General features: G+C 38.6%; 1 protein-coding gene across 18 annotated transcripts in view; it reads right to left on the reverse strand.

Moving 5' to 3' along the window:
- Positions 1–445: 445 nt before the first annotated feature.
- The window catches only part of Sulf1 (sulfatase 1), a 154,989-nt gene continuing 136,863 nt past the window's right edge, over positions 446–18,571 (reverse strand). For 11 of the 18 annotated variants that reach the window (XM_074068547.1, XM_074068551.1, XM_020182629.2 and 8 more), the window contains 4 exons: positions 17,546–17,718; positions 12,281–12,423; positions 12,063–12,186; positions 10,125–10,297 (listed from right to left, as the gene is read on the reverse strand). In XM_074068547.1, coding sequence (XP_073924648.1) covers positions 10,140–10,297; positions 12,063–12,186; positions 12,281–12,423; positions 17,546–17,718 — 598 coding nt within the window. In that variant the 3' untranslated portion in view covers positions 10,125–10,139. Of the gene's footprint in view, positions 2,787–3,084; positions 3,123–10,124; positions 10,298–12,062; positions 12,187–12,280; positions 12,424–17,545; positions 17,719–18,571 lie in introns of those variants that run through there. The other 7 variants (XM_074068557.1, XM_074068559.1, XM_074068555.1 and 4 more) reach the window with 3 other exon arrangements.

The following is an 18,571-nucleotide window of genomic DNA, read 5'->3' on the forward strand; positions in this document are numbered from 1 at the left end:
CAAGGGCGGCCTTTGTCAATCAGAAAATATGAGGTCTTGAAGAGAGTTAGGGTTCCAACAAAGTTTATGGTCCTCGAGCAGCCCAAACTTTCTTTGGTGGGTTGTCTTCTTGCTTTTGGAAAATTCCATTTGTGCTGCCTAGGACCATCCATGTGATTTGTGGGGCTCTTTGTTTAAAAAAAATCACTAAGCATTTCAAGATGGAGAGGACAGTGTTAAACCAAGCGTGAGTCCTTTACAACTCTACATCCTTTCTGACAGCAATGAAGGCAAGTCCATGTCAAAATCATTAATCTGAGAATATTCTACAATGTGCTGACTTCAGGACGGTATTACAAGTATGGCTAATATTTAGTCCTGTTAATTGAGAAGGGGAATTCAAGTTAAATTGTAAGGAATGGGTGTACCACAAAAAAATTGGTTAAATTCATTTCTCTGAAACAGGCAAAGTTTAAACAACTTTTATTTCAAGAAATATTGCCTCTAGACTTTCCTGAAGCCAGAATTGTTCTATAAAATTATCACAGAGTATTATACAGGATTAAAAAAAAATAGTATGCTTCCTAAGATCTTGAAATCCTTTTACAAAGCACATCATTCATGACCATAAATATGTTTATTCTGTCATTCAGCAGATGACACACGCATTTGATAAACAGCTAATTAATTTTAACATATGTACAGAGTCTGATAAAGACTTAAAGTTACAAAGATTCAACTATAACATATTAATCTTTCTTTAGAAGGGTTTACCTTAAACACTTAAAGAAAAGATAATTTATCTAACTGTTCAAGTTATGTAAGAATAAGAAAGAAAACCACTGTTAAGCTAAACAAAAAAAACTTGGAAAGTCAAATGGGGTACTGATTGATGACTCTCAATGAGGTAATCCTTTTGCTGGTATTTAAAAATCTAACAAAACAAGAATATTCTCAATACAGATTTTTCAAAGCAATTTTGAAATATATCTTTGAAAATCAGAACTTGATGAAGGAGTTAAAAATATCCATATAACACAATGTTATAAAGTGAACCTCCCTTGTGGTGTGTTTAAATTATGCAACATTCATGATTTTTAGTTTATCCAAAAAAATTCCTTACATAAATCCAAAATTATACATAATTTTCTCAATGCTTAAGCTATTAGCCAGGACAAGAAAACAAAACAAAGTTGAAAATAAAATGTCTTCAGTTGTTTTTCTTCTGTTAAGACAATAAAAATTAGCAATCTTAAGCAAATGGTGAATAATTGGAGGTTAGCGCAGAGAGCAGACAATCTTTATTTTGTTTAGTTTTACCACCAACATTAGTAGCCATGTCTTTCTGCTAATCAGTTTTAGCAAGTCAAGGTAAAACACATGCATTATTTTCTGGCAAAAGCATACATTAAACAATATGTAATCCATACTGTGTGTCATCTTTGGGGGGGGGTCTATTTTACTTTCTCACACAGAGAGTGTTGATAAGCCTAAAAAAAAAAAATGCTACCCAAATAGACATGGCATTCCAATCTCAAAGCGCAAAATCACTGAACCAAAAATGATGACATCAAAAAATTCCAGTGGTTAATAATGAATCAAAACCTCATTGTGCAGACAGTGAAAGTGTGTGGACAGATTCACCAAAGGTGGTAAGTTTTAGAAACAGAAGGCACAGTTCTAGCCATTTTGACTGGATAACCTTTATATATGCATGTCTCTACAATATTCAAAAGATAATACTGTTTTAGTACCAAAACTAACACAAAACAGACAAAACCCCCAATCTTTTTCTCGACTCTTGGTAAATAGTGAATTACAACAAACAGTCTGTGTGTGCGCACCACTCACTCACATGCATACTACTTTCTACTGCACAAATGTACCCATGGTAGGTTGGAATGCTGGTAGCTATGATTGCCATTATGAGTTCACTAATAAAAAGTTAAAGAACAATACTGCGATTAGGGTAAGGTAACAGTTCGTCTAACCAGAGGGGGGCAGAGAGGATGCACTGCCTTCTACTTGCTGTGCATTCTCATGGGTGTAATTCTTCACCTTGGTCAATGTTCTCTCCACACTGCTGGAAAGATCAGGCTGCTCTACGTTGGACACATTGAACACCTGATGAACAGAGCTCCCATCAGAATGCACAGGAAGATACAGCTGACCTTCAAAAACATCCTCTTCTGGACCACCATCCTGGGGAAGTTCTCTCTGATGCCCACTAATGGGCTGCAGCCTGGGGTGGGGCTGCAGCCCCAGCTCCGTCATACCATTGCCACTGAAAGCACTATCAGGATGGTTGATTTCTTTGTGCCCCATCCATATTTCAGTTTTATCATTTCTCCAGTGTTCAGAATTCAAATGATTCACTTCTGGAATGTCGTTATTCCATTCAAGTTTACTCTCTGGACTTAATGTTGGTCGGTTCAAATGGAGGGTTCGAAGGTCGGTCGGCAAGGCCAAATGAAGTGATTCCCCAACCATATGACTTGGGTCTTCATCTGACTCTGCAGATGCCATCTCCACTGGTGCCGAGAGCTCAGTGGAGGCAGCCAGGAACCCATCACTCTGAGCACTTTGAGTCTGACTTATTTTATTTTGCTCAGAGTGACTGGTCAGCAGTGCAAATACTCTATCTACATCCTTCAAGTAATTAGTCCAGTCCACCAGACTAAGTCTATAGTTGTGTTTGTATTCATAGATGCTTTCATTCACACTGTATAACTCCTCCAGGCCTTGCCAGTTGGTGTGTGCAGTGAAACTGGGTGGACTAACCTTCCCATCCATCCCATAGCTGTCCTCTGTGAAGAGAGAGATGAAAGGGGCTCATTAGTGCAAAAAATGTTTCCTTCTTAACTGGACAAGCAACTTTTACACTATTTTTTACAAATTAATTTGAACATAACACTAAAAAGTATTTTCCCCTAGTAATTTCTTACCAATGAGTGGCCTTAGGATGCAAAGGTGATTGACTGACAAAAGAAATTGGAAAAAGATCAAGCAAGTGAAAACTTCTATGCATAAGCACAGCTGGTGATGAAAATGGATCTGTCTATGAAAGAGAGTATGAAAAAAAAAAAGAAAATGGATCTGTCCTACCTGTCAGGGACTTAGGTTTTATTTGTGCCTCTCTTCACCTAAGAGAACAGAAGAGTGAGTCTGAGTCTTGGTCACTCATCTGACAAATGTGTATGACATAACATGGTTACTTATAGAATTGCTAGGTGACTGACGGATTTCAAAGTATTTGAGTGTAATAAACAATGCTTAGTACAGTATTTTTATTTTATATTTCCATGTACTCAATATAAAAACAAATTTGAATCCAAGTAGCTCTTCCAACTAATACTTGGATCTATTTCTTTGATTGCTTCTTTTTCCTCTTAGACGTTTTGTATCCTACATAAATCTATCCCTGCAGTAAGTCCATATTTGAGTGTTTTTCACATCTGCAAAGAACACATCGTCTTTCTCTCCCTCAGATGTGCATATATCACTAGGATGACCACAGTCCTGGGGGGAGACAGGGAACCAACACTTTTTCTCAATGTGGCAAAGCATCACTTAGAAAGTACATTACTAATTCAGAGCAATGAACTACTCACAAGACAATATAAAGCAGCAAGAAAAATTAGTAAAACTACATGAAGCCCACATCTTCAGTATAACTGGGAGAGAGAATTCTACAGATTCTTCAGATTACCTGTAAATTTAAAAAAGTTAATACCAAATCCCAGCAGAATTGTATGTCACGCTTTAGTCACACGCTCTGGGAAGATAGTATGGAAGAGAAATGAGAAGTGAAGATGGAGCTGATTTGACACTACTGCTGGAAAGAAGCATCAATCCCAAGTACAAACAGTCCTGGTAATTCATGCATATAATTTGAGGTGGCAGTCTTTGAAAGGCATTGCTTCAGAAGAGGGAAGAAAAAGCCACAAAGGAAGGGAGAGATACCCTTTGGGAGTTGGGTGGTAAAGGAAGAAAGAAGCAAAAGGGGAGAGATTTCAGGTCCTGCAAGAAAATAAGAGAAACAAGAAATTGGAGGACATGTGACTTCACCCACTTGCACTTCTAAATTATAAAATAATAACACAATATAGTGGGTTACACTGACAGAAAAGAGCCTGCTTAAAGTAGGACTCTTGTAAATACTCCAAATCCATGAACTAAAAGCAGCCTAAATCTACACAAGATATTATAAAAGAAGTATAAAATGAATGAAAAAAACCCCTATCATCTTATGAAAATATCCCTGCCAAAATAAACCACAACACACCAGTGCAAAGTAAATTATCTGAGAATATAAAACTGTCTCGGGCTAGAACGTAAAGTATGTACCAAGAATCTTACATCCAGCCCAGTTCTGCATCAGGTATTAAGGCTATAGGAAAACAGTTTTGAAGTCACAAGAATGCAGGAAATACTCTTGACTCATTGGTTCTTCTTGAGCAATTTTCTAAAGCATGGGCTTCATTCAACCAAGACATCAGTGGGAAAACTTCAGCCAAAGATTGATGGTGAGCACTTAATATAGTTATCAGATACAGAAGTCAAACAAATGAAGGGGAAGGGTAAAAAATAATACATGTATTATATAAGACAAAAAAGAAATACTGGGCCTAAAATGGAAGTAGAAGAAGAAAGAGTTAAGCTCACTGAGTATGGTTCAGGAAATAGTTGGAAGTCAAAGAATGTTATTAAAAACTGGTGAGTGAGAAAATACTAAGCTTAAATAAGAAAATAGGGGCTGGGGTGTTAAAAAGGTGGAAGTATGAGGGCATCTTAATGGACAAAAATAAAATCTTTACTAAGTTCCAAAGGTGAAAAAAAAAAAAAGCAATCATGTTTATAAAGAAAAAATTATAGAAGATGCAAAGTGATATATGTAGAAACATAACAATAAGAGATACTCAGCCCAAGGCAGATCAAATGGACTGAAAATAAGTAGGAGTACTTACTGGAACATTATTGAAACCACCAAGAACATCCTGTGGTGGCCACTCAGGTCTATGAAATAAGAGGACAGGGTGGGGGCTGCACTAACACAGAGGTCAGCCAAATCATTCCTCTTGCACCCTTTTAGGTACATAATGCCAACAAGAACTGTTCTGTCTACTAGCAAAAGAGACAAACACTCCAGAGGGCCCCCAGGGAAGATCTCTCCAGGGAAAGGCTTCCGGAACACCTGGCAAGTGGATAATACAGGACCCAATGCACTTCATGGGCCCTGACAGGAACAGACCTTCTGGACTGGGCTCTGAGTTCCTGGGGGTAAATGCAAATGTTCAAAATACTAGTAAAGGAATGAAACTATAAATTTGGACCATCAAGGTTACATTTCTTCAGACCAAAGGACGTACTCTATAGCCATAGGATAAAGAGATTCCCCACTAAATGGAGGTGTCACGTTACACAGTGTCCTCAGAGTGAAGTTTCTTTATCTTTTTTTTTTTTTAATAAATCTTTTTTTTCAGAGTAAAGTTTCAACAGAGAATTGGTCTGGGAAATTAAGACATTTGCTGTCTGTATGGGGGGAGATAAAGGCTTGAAGGGCTGGCTTCCACACCTTCATACTCAACATGAGGGAGGCTCAGGGAGAGATCTGACTGGATGGATTTCTATGTTTCAAGATATATGGAGAAGAGTTGGTGGGGGAGGATGCTGGTGCAGTTATGCAGTTCTTCTCATTGTCACCTTAACTTTCTCTTTTCCTACCAGATGCAGTGATCCCAAGGATGCATTCCAGGGATGCAACAGCTCAGGGAAACAGTGCATTAACATTAACCCGCTAGAAACAGAAAGCCTAACAGAACAATTTCTATAGGAGAAAATAAAGGTTATTGAAAACATTAAGAAACATTAGATCCATATGGTTTCATGGACGAATCCTGATGCTACATAAACTATTGGAGAACACAGAAAATTGAAGAAAGCTTCCAAACTCTTTATGAAGCAAATATAGCACTCATCGAAGTGGAAGGAAGAATGATGGTGAGGGGTCACCTTCAGAGCAGACCACATCAAAATCCCTAGAAACTGTGGATGTGTTGTGTTACTTTACATGGCAAAAGCATGTTTGGATGTGACAAAGTTATGGATCCTGAGACGGGCATGTTACCAAGGAGTATCCAGGTGTGGCCAATGCAATCAAAAGGATCCTTATGAATGGAAAGGGGGCAGGAAGGTAGGGAAACAGGATGGTCAGAGAGGAGATGTGACCTCAGAAAGCATAGGAGGTAGGGAGAGAAGAGAAAGAGAGAGAGGAGAGAGAGAAAGAGAGAGGTGAAGATAAGGGAAGGGGGCATGAACAGGGAACACAGGCAGCCACTGAGCAACCAGAAAAGTTAAAGAGTCAGATTCTCTTTGAGTTCCTAAAAAGGAACACAGACCTGCTGATACCATGAGTCCAGTAATACCCATTTCAGACTTATGACTTCTAGAAATATGAGAATAAATCTGTATTGTTTTGAAGCATGGTCATAATTTATTATAGCAGCAGTAAGAAACTAATGCATTTTAGTTTCTTACTAAAGTAAAGACTGATCTCTTATAAATATGGTAAAGAAACATCAAATAAAATATTAGTGAAAAGTATTCAATATTATATTAATAGTACACAATGACCTAGAGGAATTTATTCCTGGAATGAAAAAATTTGTTAATACAATGTACAATGCATAATATATCTACATGCTGAAATAATATACCTTACATGCTGAAAAAGCTTTTTGACAAATCCAATACTCATTAATAAAAACATACATAAAAAATGATGGCTATTTCCTTAACCTGATGAAAGTGTATATAACGGTCCCAAGCCTGCCTCTCACTTAATGAGGAAATTCTAAAAGCATTTTCATTAAGATCAAGAACAAGGTAACACTACACTGAAAGTATTAGCTCACTTGATGAGCTCCAGCTCTATAAATCTAGGTACAGGATCAGACATCTATATATGTGCATCTTAGCTCTGCCTACCAAAAGGACCTAAATGCAAAGACACCTCTGTAGAAATTTTATGCACTTTAAATCCAGATCTTGGTTTCCAAATACCATTCACCTCTGAGAGGAACTGGTGGCTTTGAAAAAATGGTTGATTCCAAATGTTGAGTGGTGAACATACATGAATCTGGAACACAATGCTAGGCCAGAAAGCTATGAAGTACTCAAAAACAATGAGGATACTCCAAAACCACACAGAAGCTGCTTAAAGGGAAACCAGTGGCCAAACCTGGGATACTTAGACATTACAATAATGATAGCAAAAGAATATTCATGGACTAAAATGAAGATCTGTGATTCCACACTAATATAAACAAATAAATAGGTGAGAAGGGAAATCATTTCTTAATGGTAGCCATGATAATAAGAATGAATGGCCCTGGGTTCAATTCTTAGCACTGAAAAACCAAAACGAAACAAACAAAAACCAAAATACTTTGCAATAATGAATGGCTCGGGCAAGAATCATAAATGCCTGCAAGAAACTAATTAATTGCTAATTAAAAAAGGAAGAATAGCAATTTTGTAGTGGATTAACTTAACAAACATTTTAGTCAAATTATCAAAGGTTACATAGCTATCGTAGTACTCACTAGATATCCCCAGGGCACACTATTTTGTAGTATTTCTTCCCAACATACACAACTGCATTCCTGTCATGTGGGAACACTTGACAAATCCCAAATTTTATAAAACAACTGGCCTGTACTCTTCAAAATGTCATCACCAACAGAGAAAAGTTGAGGAACTATTCCAGAAAAAATGATTCTGGAAAGAAGTGACAATTTATATCAATGGCTCTGAACTGGATCTTGGGTCAGAAAAAAAAACTCAAAAGCAATGAATAGGACATTACTGGGAACATTTGGCAAAATTTGAACATAAAATGTGGATCAGACAATAGTGCTGTATCAATGTTCAATGGCCTGATTTTGATAAATGCGCCACAGTTGTGCCCGAGAGTCCTCAGGGAGTACATACTATAAAGTTTCTCTATAAAGGAGCATGATACCTAGCAATGGCTCAAAACTGATTCAGGAAAAGAGGTGTGTATGTGGTGGGAAAGTGGACAGGATGGGGAAGGGAGAGGTGGGGGAATAGGGTAAAATTTCCCAGACCTATTCTTGCAACCTTTTTGTAAATGCAAAGTTGCATCAAAATAGAAAGTTAAAAATTAATAGACATTAGCACCTAAGTCTTCCATGTGCCTGTCCTGCCTTCTGCTACTCCTCAGCCCACTAAAGGAAACCTTTCTCTTGGGCCACTCTGAGGATCTTTATTCAGAGAGCAAAGGTGTGCATAGGTTTATTTGGAAAAGCAAATCTTTATAATCAATGTGCATGATACCCAGTTACAGGTAACTCTCGCTTGACTCTGGAAACAGAAAGGCTATGCAACCAGTAAGAGAAACTTAAGAATACACCTGGTTCTCAAGCTGAGTCACAGTTCTTTCTGGATGACACTTACAAAATACCCTAGCATCTTTTAGAATAAATATCACTATTGTTCCCTTTTATACACTAAACGTTCGGTATCTCATTTCCTACTTTACTAGTAATATAGTAATACCCACTACTTCCCAGGGCTTGCTTCACACACCAGCAAGACTGGCACTTGAACCCAAGGCAGTCTGGAACTAGTGCTTACACTGGTAACCACAGTGCCATACATACAGCTATGCCACACACAGCTATCTTCAGCACTGACTATTACTTGTGGGGAGATGAATCAAAACCAGCCAAAGCAATGTGAATGCAAATTGGTTGTTGAGGGTGGAATTCTCGGTGGTCTGCTGGCCTGGAGGGCTTGGCACAAAGGATCAGGAAGCAGAGCTGCAAAGAATTAACCATCTGCCCCTCACGGCCACTGGGCCCTCCGCCCTTCTTGGACATGAAAGGGCAGCTGCTGCAGTGTTTTTCATTACTAATAATGGGGAAAATAAACATCCCATGGACCTGTTGATCCCTATCTTTTATATAATAGTCAGAATGTACTGCTTTCACCTCAACCCAAAAATTATTTCCTAAATCATGGGGGCCACTTCTGAGCTGGGCCCTTTGAGCTGGTCCTAACTAGAAACAAACAAACAAACAAACAAACAAACAAAAAAACGGTGTAAGATAAGCATTTTAGCTGCCTTATGCACTTACAACAGGAAAAACAAAAGTAATAAAACAAAACAAAAAACCAGGGAATTGGCTTGCTGTTTGAACACCCTCTAAATAAGTCTGAAGATTAATTTTTAAAAATCCACCAAAAGGTAGTTTATAAAGACCTACTTAGTCTATTTTGTATAAGACAAATTTCCTTAAATATTCTGTTGAATTTTCCAATTTCAAATTGTTTGGGTTTGGTTGTTATGATTTCTTTCAAAATCTTTCCTCATCAACAAATTTCAGGATTAAAAAATTTTCATCCTAAGATTCATTAACTAGGGTGCAGACCCATTCACGCCTCAGTGTTCCCCGGGCAGAGGTGGTAAACACAGTTTCCACCTCCCTCACTGAGGTCTATGCTCAAGGTAGAAAAATCGACAATGGCTGATATTCCTGAGTGATCAAGTGCCACATCACCAGGTATCTGGGTCCTTCCTTCAGTGCACAGGGAGTGAGGAGTAAGGAAAGCATGTTGAAGGGAGTTAAATGTCAGGGTGAAGGTGTGTTTATGAAATCTTTGTGTTTCAGTGCTAGCTTGAGACCTTTCTTGACTTTGGGCACACTGTCCCTAACCCTCAGCACCTTCACCTTATTCACCACCACCCTACAGAGACTTCTGAACCCTTAAGGCCAATGCTTCTTGCCACCAAAGTTAATTAACACCATTAACAAGGAAATTCCTTCTGTTTCCTCCAACATCAGCTTTAGCACGTTTCTGAAATTCTCACTCAATAAAAAAATCCATGAAGCTTCCACCAAACCAACATGCAAGCCCTACAAAGGAATCAAATCTCCCACCTTCTCCCAGGGCTCCCAAAGGCCATTTGGCCTTCCTCCCCTTTTACATTCACTCCATGCTTAAAAGCATCATCCAACAAGCAAATAAGCATGGGAGAGAGTTAATGCTCAGAGACGTCTTTTGTAGATAGTGAACTGATTTACAAGTAAAAGGACACATCTGTAACCAATGACAAAATACAATGAAGAATGCTGTTAGAACAAGCATGCACCCCAACCTATGCTGTGTGCAACATGGTAAGAAACACAAATTAGTAAAAATGATAGGACCATGCAAGTATTGGGAAAGAAGCTGCCAAGAATAAAAAAGTGTGAATACCTGTGTAGTTCATAGCTTCCTCCATCTTTATTTCCTGATAGAGGAAAATACAAGAGTAATTTGTTAGCTGTAGAACTCATAAAACCATTCACCATGCACAACAGCCAAACCCTAGAAAGAATCGTATTCTGTTAAATGCAGACAGTGCTGAAATCTAGAGACTTTTCTATTACAGAGGTTCCAAATGAGGATTGAGAGCTATAAATAAAAAGATTTAAGGTAAAAAATATCCAAGAGATCATATGGAAAAATAAAATGAGTGGGGGCAAGAAAGAAGTGAGGTCATTTTAAAGCAGTGAGAAAAGTACTTCCAGAAGTCATGTAATTATCAGTAAAAATTAAATATTGATTATTTTTAGAAAAAAAAAACACTAAAGAAAAAAAAAATCCCAATAGTAATCTTCCTTAGGAAAAGTCTAGAAGGTAGAGAGGACCACCTGAAGTGTAACAACAGTAATGGGCTCCAACCTGGTGTGTCCTTTCACCAGTAAGGACCCTATCAGATTCTGTGAAGTGGAGCTCTTATGTCATCACCAGTGAGTTAAGGGCACCATGTTCTTTGGGAGAGAGCTATCTGGGTGTAATATTTCTAGTGCCTCTAATAGTTGGCTTAGATTCCAGGCCTTCGAAGGCCATTTTTCTTTTTCTTTTTGTAAGAAAAGGACAAGAGATAAGCAGGATATTTGAAGACTTGAGCTGAGTGGGGTCAGTGACCAAAAGACCTGTTTTGCAAGTTTGGGCCTCTCTTGGCTGGCATTACCTAAGAAGTGTTGATTGAGAACTGAGATATGACCTCTCTCCTAGACTTTATATCTTCTCATAGGACACGCCTAGCTCAAAAGTCTTTAGGATCCTATAATGGTAGAAATGACAGCCAAGGAGGTTGATCATTTCAGGAGGCACTATTTCTCTCCAGCCAGAGAGCTGTCACTTTTATTGCTTGGAATGCTAGCTCTGCATGGGACCCACAGACACAGGTTAAAACTTGGCTGTAAATCCTACAAACTGCTCTCCGATGCCTGTGAGTCCACTTTTCCACCCATTGGAGGTTGATGTGCTGTGTCAATACCAATGCCCTTGCTAGCTTCAGTTCTTTTTCCTTCCTTCTATGGACAGCTGATATTTAAATTTCTATAGAAATGATGAGGACAAGTGAGTATTCTCATTAACTGGGAAATAACTGGGGCTGACAACACAAAAAGCTGTATCTCTCTGAGCCAAGGAGAAATCAGTTATACACTGCCAACCAGAGAGAACATCTGGCTGATTCCATTCCAGATCCCAAGTTAATGAACTCTTCAAATATCTCTATTTTCAGATGGGAACTACTGGCAAAAGAAATCTAATTCACTGTGTCATGGGCAAGGATCCAATTGGGGTAGCTCCAAAGCATGACACACAGAAACAGGACATTGTGTGTTTCAAGTCCCCTTAACAACAGAGGACCTTGTGGTTTACTTAGAACATATCTTATGACCAATGACAACAGCAAGGAAATCCCCAGAGCTTACATCTCACTTTCCAACAGATACTTCTATCAGGAATTAGAGTTTAGTAATAGAACAGACCTGTAGGAGTGATTGGAAGGAAGCACACACCAAATCTTTTGGTGGATTAAGTTTTTCATTGAGTTAGTCAGAGCTAAACTTAGAGATCAAATTTATGTTTGGAACGGCCTGGAAATTTTCCTATGAGTATCCTGAGCTACATGTTCCTATAGATACACACATTTCAAAGGCAGAAAACTTGGTAACACAATTCTCCAGATCATATATAAAGAAATACTGTTTTTTCCTCACCAATTTCAAGGCCTTTGGGTCTTGGGTTGCATTGTTTATACCCTTGGCAACTTCTGAGCTCCATCAGCTGCATGTGTAGCTGATTCAGAATGCCCCGTTCCACCGTGTGCACGGTATTTGTGAGCTGCGGACAAAGAGGGCGGAGCAGCAGAGTTACGCCTGTGTTCTAGTTATCCTATTTCCAACAACCTCCATGAAATAAAAACATATAGCCTTACCTGGTAAGGATCTGTGTTCATATCAAAATACTCCAAAAACCCAGTAGCGAACTCACAGAAAAGAAAATTATGTGTCTCGTTGACTGTACGCAAACACCAGTAGGTGTTATTGTTAGAACTTGTGCAAGCACAGAACGATCCCACTGTTGGGCAAGAAAGAAAAACAAAACCAAACAATGAAACACCTTGCGCAAGTCAGTCACCTCAGCATTTTTTATCTTTTCACTTTAAACTTTACATTTTCTTTCTTACAAATATCATGGTTTGATGTTAAAGGTAACTAACTGTATCCACCCCTCCCCCGCTCTCTCTCTCTCTCTCTCTCTCTCTCTCTCTCTCTCTCTCACACACACACACACACACACACACACACACACACACACACACACAGAGAAACAGAGAAACTAGGTGAAAATGGAAAACAAGATGGGAGGCTAAGGTGCAGTTTCAGTCCAGTAGGTGACTTGCCCCTTAACTCTACAGTGGACTCCAAAGTGGGGTGAGGGATTGGAGTATGACAGGAAAATATCAGAATTATTCTTATGGTCATTTTTATCTGTTTTGAAAAAGGCAAAAAAAAAAATGTTACTTCATAAAGAGATGGTACTGGTGCCTTCACTTGTTCTCTGGGTCCCATTGCCGATGCCATAAATGGTGCCTAGAAACACAGGATTCCTCTGTGTAAAAGGTTTTGGAAAGGGCTTGAATCCAGTGTGGTGGATATGGGGATGATAGCGGTTGTAGCTGTTGTAGTCTCTCTGCACATTTTAACATGTGAGGCACTTTGACCATGAATCTCTTCAATACCATGAAGCAGTTCTGTGGTTAACTTGTAGAAAGTCTTTAAGAGAGATTTAAAATTGAAAATCAAATCACCTACTTTTCTTTTTGCAAAAAAGCAAAAGTTCCAAATCTGCTAACCTTCCTTCCTTGTTATAATTGGGTTTCAGAAATGTGCTCTCTAGCAAATATTAAAAAAAAAAAAAAAAAAAAAAGACAACACCTAGGCTAGGCATGCTTAATGAGTATTCCTTGTATATGTGTTTTGTTATCTCATTTAATTATCAAACAACCTTTAGAGACAGATTATTATCAAGCCAGTTTTATAGATGGGAAGACTGAGGCACATAGAGGTTAAGCAATGTGTACAAGGTCAAACAGTCAAATAATTGGCAGCATGGAGATCTGCCTAGAGAGCTTACTATTAACCAGTAGACTCTGTTGCCCTGTGTGGTATTAGACAATCTGTCCCTTTAAGCTAAAAAGGATGTTTCACACAATGAGTGAGAAATGCTTTTTTCCAAATATTATTTTTAACAGATCTTAGTTTTTGGAATAGCTTTAGGTTCACAGAACAATTGAGGGGAAAGTACAGAATGTTCCCTTAAAACACTTTGTCTTTCTTATTAGGCTTGTCTCTTTTCTTCAACAAAACTAGTGATAAAGGCAGAACAGGACCTACCTGGAACAGAGGGGGGGAAGGGGGAAGAGGGTGAGGGAGGGGGCAGGGGGGAGAAATGACCCAAACAATGTATGCACATGTGAATAAATGAATAATAAAATAAATTAATTAATTTAAAAAAAAAAAGAATGTTCCCTTATATCCTGTTACTCCAGATGTATGACTTGCCCCACTATGGACACCGCACAACAGTGTTCATTTATTAGGGTTGATGAACCTACAGTGACACATCATCGTTCTTGCTGTTGCATATTCTATGAGTTGGGACTTTTTTTTTTCTTTGAGGCAGGATCTTGCTATGTAGCCTAAGTTGACCTCAAACTCCTGATCCTCCTGCCTCTGTCTTCCAAGTGCGAGGTACATTTGGACAAAGTAATGACACGTGTCTCACATGATAGTATTACACCGAGCAGTTCCATTGATCTGAAAATTCTGTATTCTGCTGTATTCACTCCTCTTTCAGCCCAATAATGTTTTTTAGAATGGATGGTTGAGAAAGTTTCATCATTATGATTTTCCACTGAAAGTATTCTAAGTATGTTATTCATAATTTATATTATCTTCCTGTGAATATTTAGCTCATGCCTACACATTAAAAACCAGAGAACTAAAATTTTCTACTCTGTGTAGAAATCTTCCGAATCAATAATTTAAATGGGGTTTGAACTGATTTCATAAAATACACAAATTCAGTATCTTCTGATTGCTTTGCAAGAATAACTGATAAAGCTTAGGGGTGAATGGAAGTTTAAAAGTGTAATTTCAGTAATATGGCTGTCTAGTGAAAGGTGGTATTAAAAACTGAATATTCTGATTTACTCATCGTGCTAATCATACACATCTATTGAACCAGCACATCTTTCTGAGTCGTCTTTCATATTGAGGCAGCCATTAAGTCCTGTGTCCCAAATAAAATGATTCTTTGGCTCACTGCATTATAAAAAATGTGACTTTGAGATTTAAAAAGAAAAAAAAAAAAGCATAGCTAATAAGTAAGAGCAATGTGTTTTAGGACCTCCAAAAATGAAATGAAAATTTATTTTTAATACTCTTTACTTTTATCTACTATTTTCAAACTTGTTTTGTGTATTGTCATAATACACAGGACAAGTTAGTATGGCAGTACAAGTATAATATAATTAAATATAGCCTAGGGCTGGCAGGGTGGCTCAAGTGGTAGAGCACCTACCTAACTGAGTTCAAACCCCAGTATCCACAACTGCTATGGGTACATTTCCACAATGTTTTCAGATCATTGCATTAGAGTGTCATGTTCCTGGAAAGATTTGAGCTTTCTTTTTGCTATTGTTGTTCCTGAATATCTACTATTAAGCCAAAGGCTCAAGTTGGTATTGCAGATAAGTGGCAAATAGGAGTAACATCATTAAAATAGGAACTAGAATAGACAAATACCAAAGCTTATCACACATGGCATTACTTTTGAAAATTTTAGTTTCATTGTGTATTATACATATATCACATATGCTATATGTATACATACAGACACATTTGTGTATGTAAGGGATTCTGATATAAAATAAAAATAAATAAAATAAAAATGCATTTTTTTTCCTGTGGCTTGTTGTGAAAAGATTCTGCAAACCACTGTCCTAGAATCTCAATACGAAGAGCACCAATGTCTTACTAGAAAGAGCATCAATTTGGTCTGAGTGAGACCTAGTCTCTACTTTGCTTCTGAAAACTAAGCAACATTAGAAAGCTGTTTTGCTCCCTTTGCCTTCCACATGCAGGCCGCTAGCACAGAGACACCCAACAGTAGGCACACAAAGGTTAGTTAAGTCCACATGCACTGATCTGATCTTGGATGGGAGGTTTGCTTGTATCTTTATTTATTCATGTAATTTGACTAAGAATTTCCTTTGTGTCAGGGGATCAGTGTCACATAGACATAGTCTCTGATCTTAAGAAACTTGTAGTCTAATGAGGAGACAAATGTTAAGTGAAAACAAAAGTTAAAACAACCACTACAACAACATATATGGGGTAAATCCCACAAAGAAAGGGCAGAGACACTGACAGTGTACAGTCCCTCAGTATCCATGGGAATTGGTTCCAGAACACCCTGAGGATGCTCGCTCAAAATCCTCAGATGTTCACTCAAGTCCCTCACATAAAATGATGTAGCATTTGCATACAGACACACAATCCTCCTGGACACTTTAAATCATCTCCAGATTACTTATAACACCTATGACAATGTAAATACTAGGTAAATAATAGAAATACCGTGTTGTTTAGGGGAAAAATGACAAGGAAAAAACTTAGTACAGATTCAGTACAGACAAAATCATTTTCTGAATATATTCCATCTGTGGTTAATTGAATCCACATGGGTGTTGAGAACCAACTGTGCAACCAAGAATTACGCTGGTCTGAGGCACAGGGAAGGTATCCATGAAAAGTGACAGTATAGTTGGGAGCGGAAGGGTGAGTAGGTGTTTGATAGGCATGAAGCTGTGGGGAGGTAGGGGCGAAAGCCACAAAATGGGAAAGGAAGAAAGAGAAGCCAAGTGGCCAAAGTAGGCAAGAGTGGGAGGGAGGAAAAGGTCAGGAGTAGGACTAGATCATACCATGAGGGGCTTTGCTGGATATGTTAAGGTTTTTGCTCTTTTTGGGGGGATAGACAGTACTGGGGTTTGAATTCAGGGCTTCACATTTGCTAGGCAGGTGCTTTAACACTTGAGCCACACCTCCAATCAAGGTTTTGCTTTTTCGTCTAGGTAAAAAACCAGGATGACCTTCAGATATTCTTCTGACTCTGAACAGAGTGGATTGACAATAGCAAGAGGAATCTGGGAGACATCATAAGAGGTTTGGCAGTGGTTGGGGTAAGAAATGGTGGTGGCCTGGGCAGAATGGCCTCAGCTCAGATCGAGGAAGCAGACAGAGGTATAAACGCCTCCTTCTAGAAGGAGCAATCTGTATAATTTCCTGGTTTGAAAGCTTCATCTTTTAAGAGTCTTTCTAGTCCTGGACATACCAGGTCCAGGATTTTCCCAGGACCCCACTCATGCTGTTCCCTCAGCTGGGATGCTACTCCCTCCATTTGGATGACTTTCCTCCACTCTTTGGGTTTCAGTTTGAGGAACACTGCCTGTTGGTCTCCTTGGATCCTCTGAATTGGAAGATTGGGGGTGTTATCTATTCTCCTGATAAGCCTTCAATTGGGTGACAGTCCACAAGAATCTAGAGTATTATTTCTGGGTCTTCAGTGAATATTAGGTGCAGGCCACTAAAGAAAACACAAGCACCTGTTTAAGTGCACAATTATTCTGCATCCTTAGCAACTTATTGTAAAAGCAAACAATTTTTCAGAGTCTGTATTGCTCCGTAAGGATGATGCTGGCTCCAAAGTGGACTAAAGATAAGCAGGGCATGGACCCTGCATTTAAAGAACATTTACTATTCTTTTTCTTCATTTTATTATGTTTATAGTATGCACTTGAAGTAAAGCAGAAACAAAACCTATTTGGGGAGAAATTGTCTGGACCCTTATTGTTATCAACTTACAATGCAGGCTTACCAGGCAGTAACTCAGCCATGTTTTGGCTGTTCTGTGAAAAGCCATCAGGAAAAAAGACCCAGAGAGAAGCTCAGCATTTTTAATACAATATCATAAAAATTTCTGTAGAAGAAAAGTAAATTTTTGGTAAAGGAATTCAGGACAAAGCACAACTACACTTGCATCACCCTAATTCCTGGTTGTTCATTGCACAATTCCTAGTAGGAGTTCAATCTTTTTGCATGGCAGCAAGAAGCAGCATTTAGAAAGAACAACTTACAGTTCCAGAATGGGGCTGTCTGCCAGTGGTCATTGTCATGTGTGAAGCAGGTGAGGCCAGGCAGGCTACACTCTTCCCCCTTCCGCTGCCGCTTCTTCTCTTTCCTCTCCTTCTTCCTTCGCCGGTTCTCCTTGAAAAGCTGCAGTTTGCTGTCGACTTCTTGAGCAGCCTCCCTAGTCCAAAAGAAGGGATTATTATTTATTTTTTCTTTTTGGATGATCAGAAGATTTGTTATAAGCCTTGGACAAATATTCAGCTGCACCTTAACAGATATACAATAGATGACCTTTACTTTTTACAGAGGGCCCCAAAAATATAACCAGCAACAGCAAAGGCTACTAAGTGACAGCTGCCTTAGAACCTTACTAAACCTAACAGCATCAACATCTTTTTCCTTATTTATATAAAGCATTGATTGACATAAATGCAAGTCACACCCTTTGGACAAATGGGATAATTTTTTTGGTAGCACCATACCTATTGGTCATAGAGGACATGGTTAGTTAGTTGGACCAGATAGCTTGGGCAATAGAAGATTTCAAAAATCCTTTTATAAAATCTTTAAAAAATAGGTTTGGAAAACTGATTTTTTTTTAAAAATTCTTTTTTTATTATCAGCTTTTCTTCATGCAAGGTTTAGATTTTATTGAAATTCAAATACTAAATCTACTCATGCAAATGTGCTCTTGTTTTAATTATCTGTAAGCTTCCTTGCTCTGCCCAGACTATTACAGGCTGCTCTACTAAACGTCCCAACTTAATGAAGTGTCTGTAACTTTCAATCGTTATCTACAAAAGGCATCGCATGGAGGAAAATCCACTTACTGGTCCCCTGTGTGAGGCAGAGGGGCATCAGAACCACAGTGTAACTGCACAGCTGTCCCTCAAAGGATTCCAGAAGCATCTGTCCCCTTGGAGGAGGTACAGGCTTTCTACTTTCTGAGCCATATGCCCTCCTGGGTCTATCTACTTCCTCCAGAGCACCACCATTTGGAACACAGGGGTCCTTTTGGTCTTGCAAGGGAC

Source organism: Castor canadensis, chromosome 3 (assembly GCF_047511655.1).
Source record: "Castor canadensis chromosome 3, mCasCan1.hap1v2, whole genome shotgun sequence".
Classification (NCBI taxonomy): Eukaryota; Metazoa; Chordata; class Mammalia; order Rodentia; family Castoridae; genus Castor; species Castor canadensis.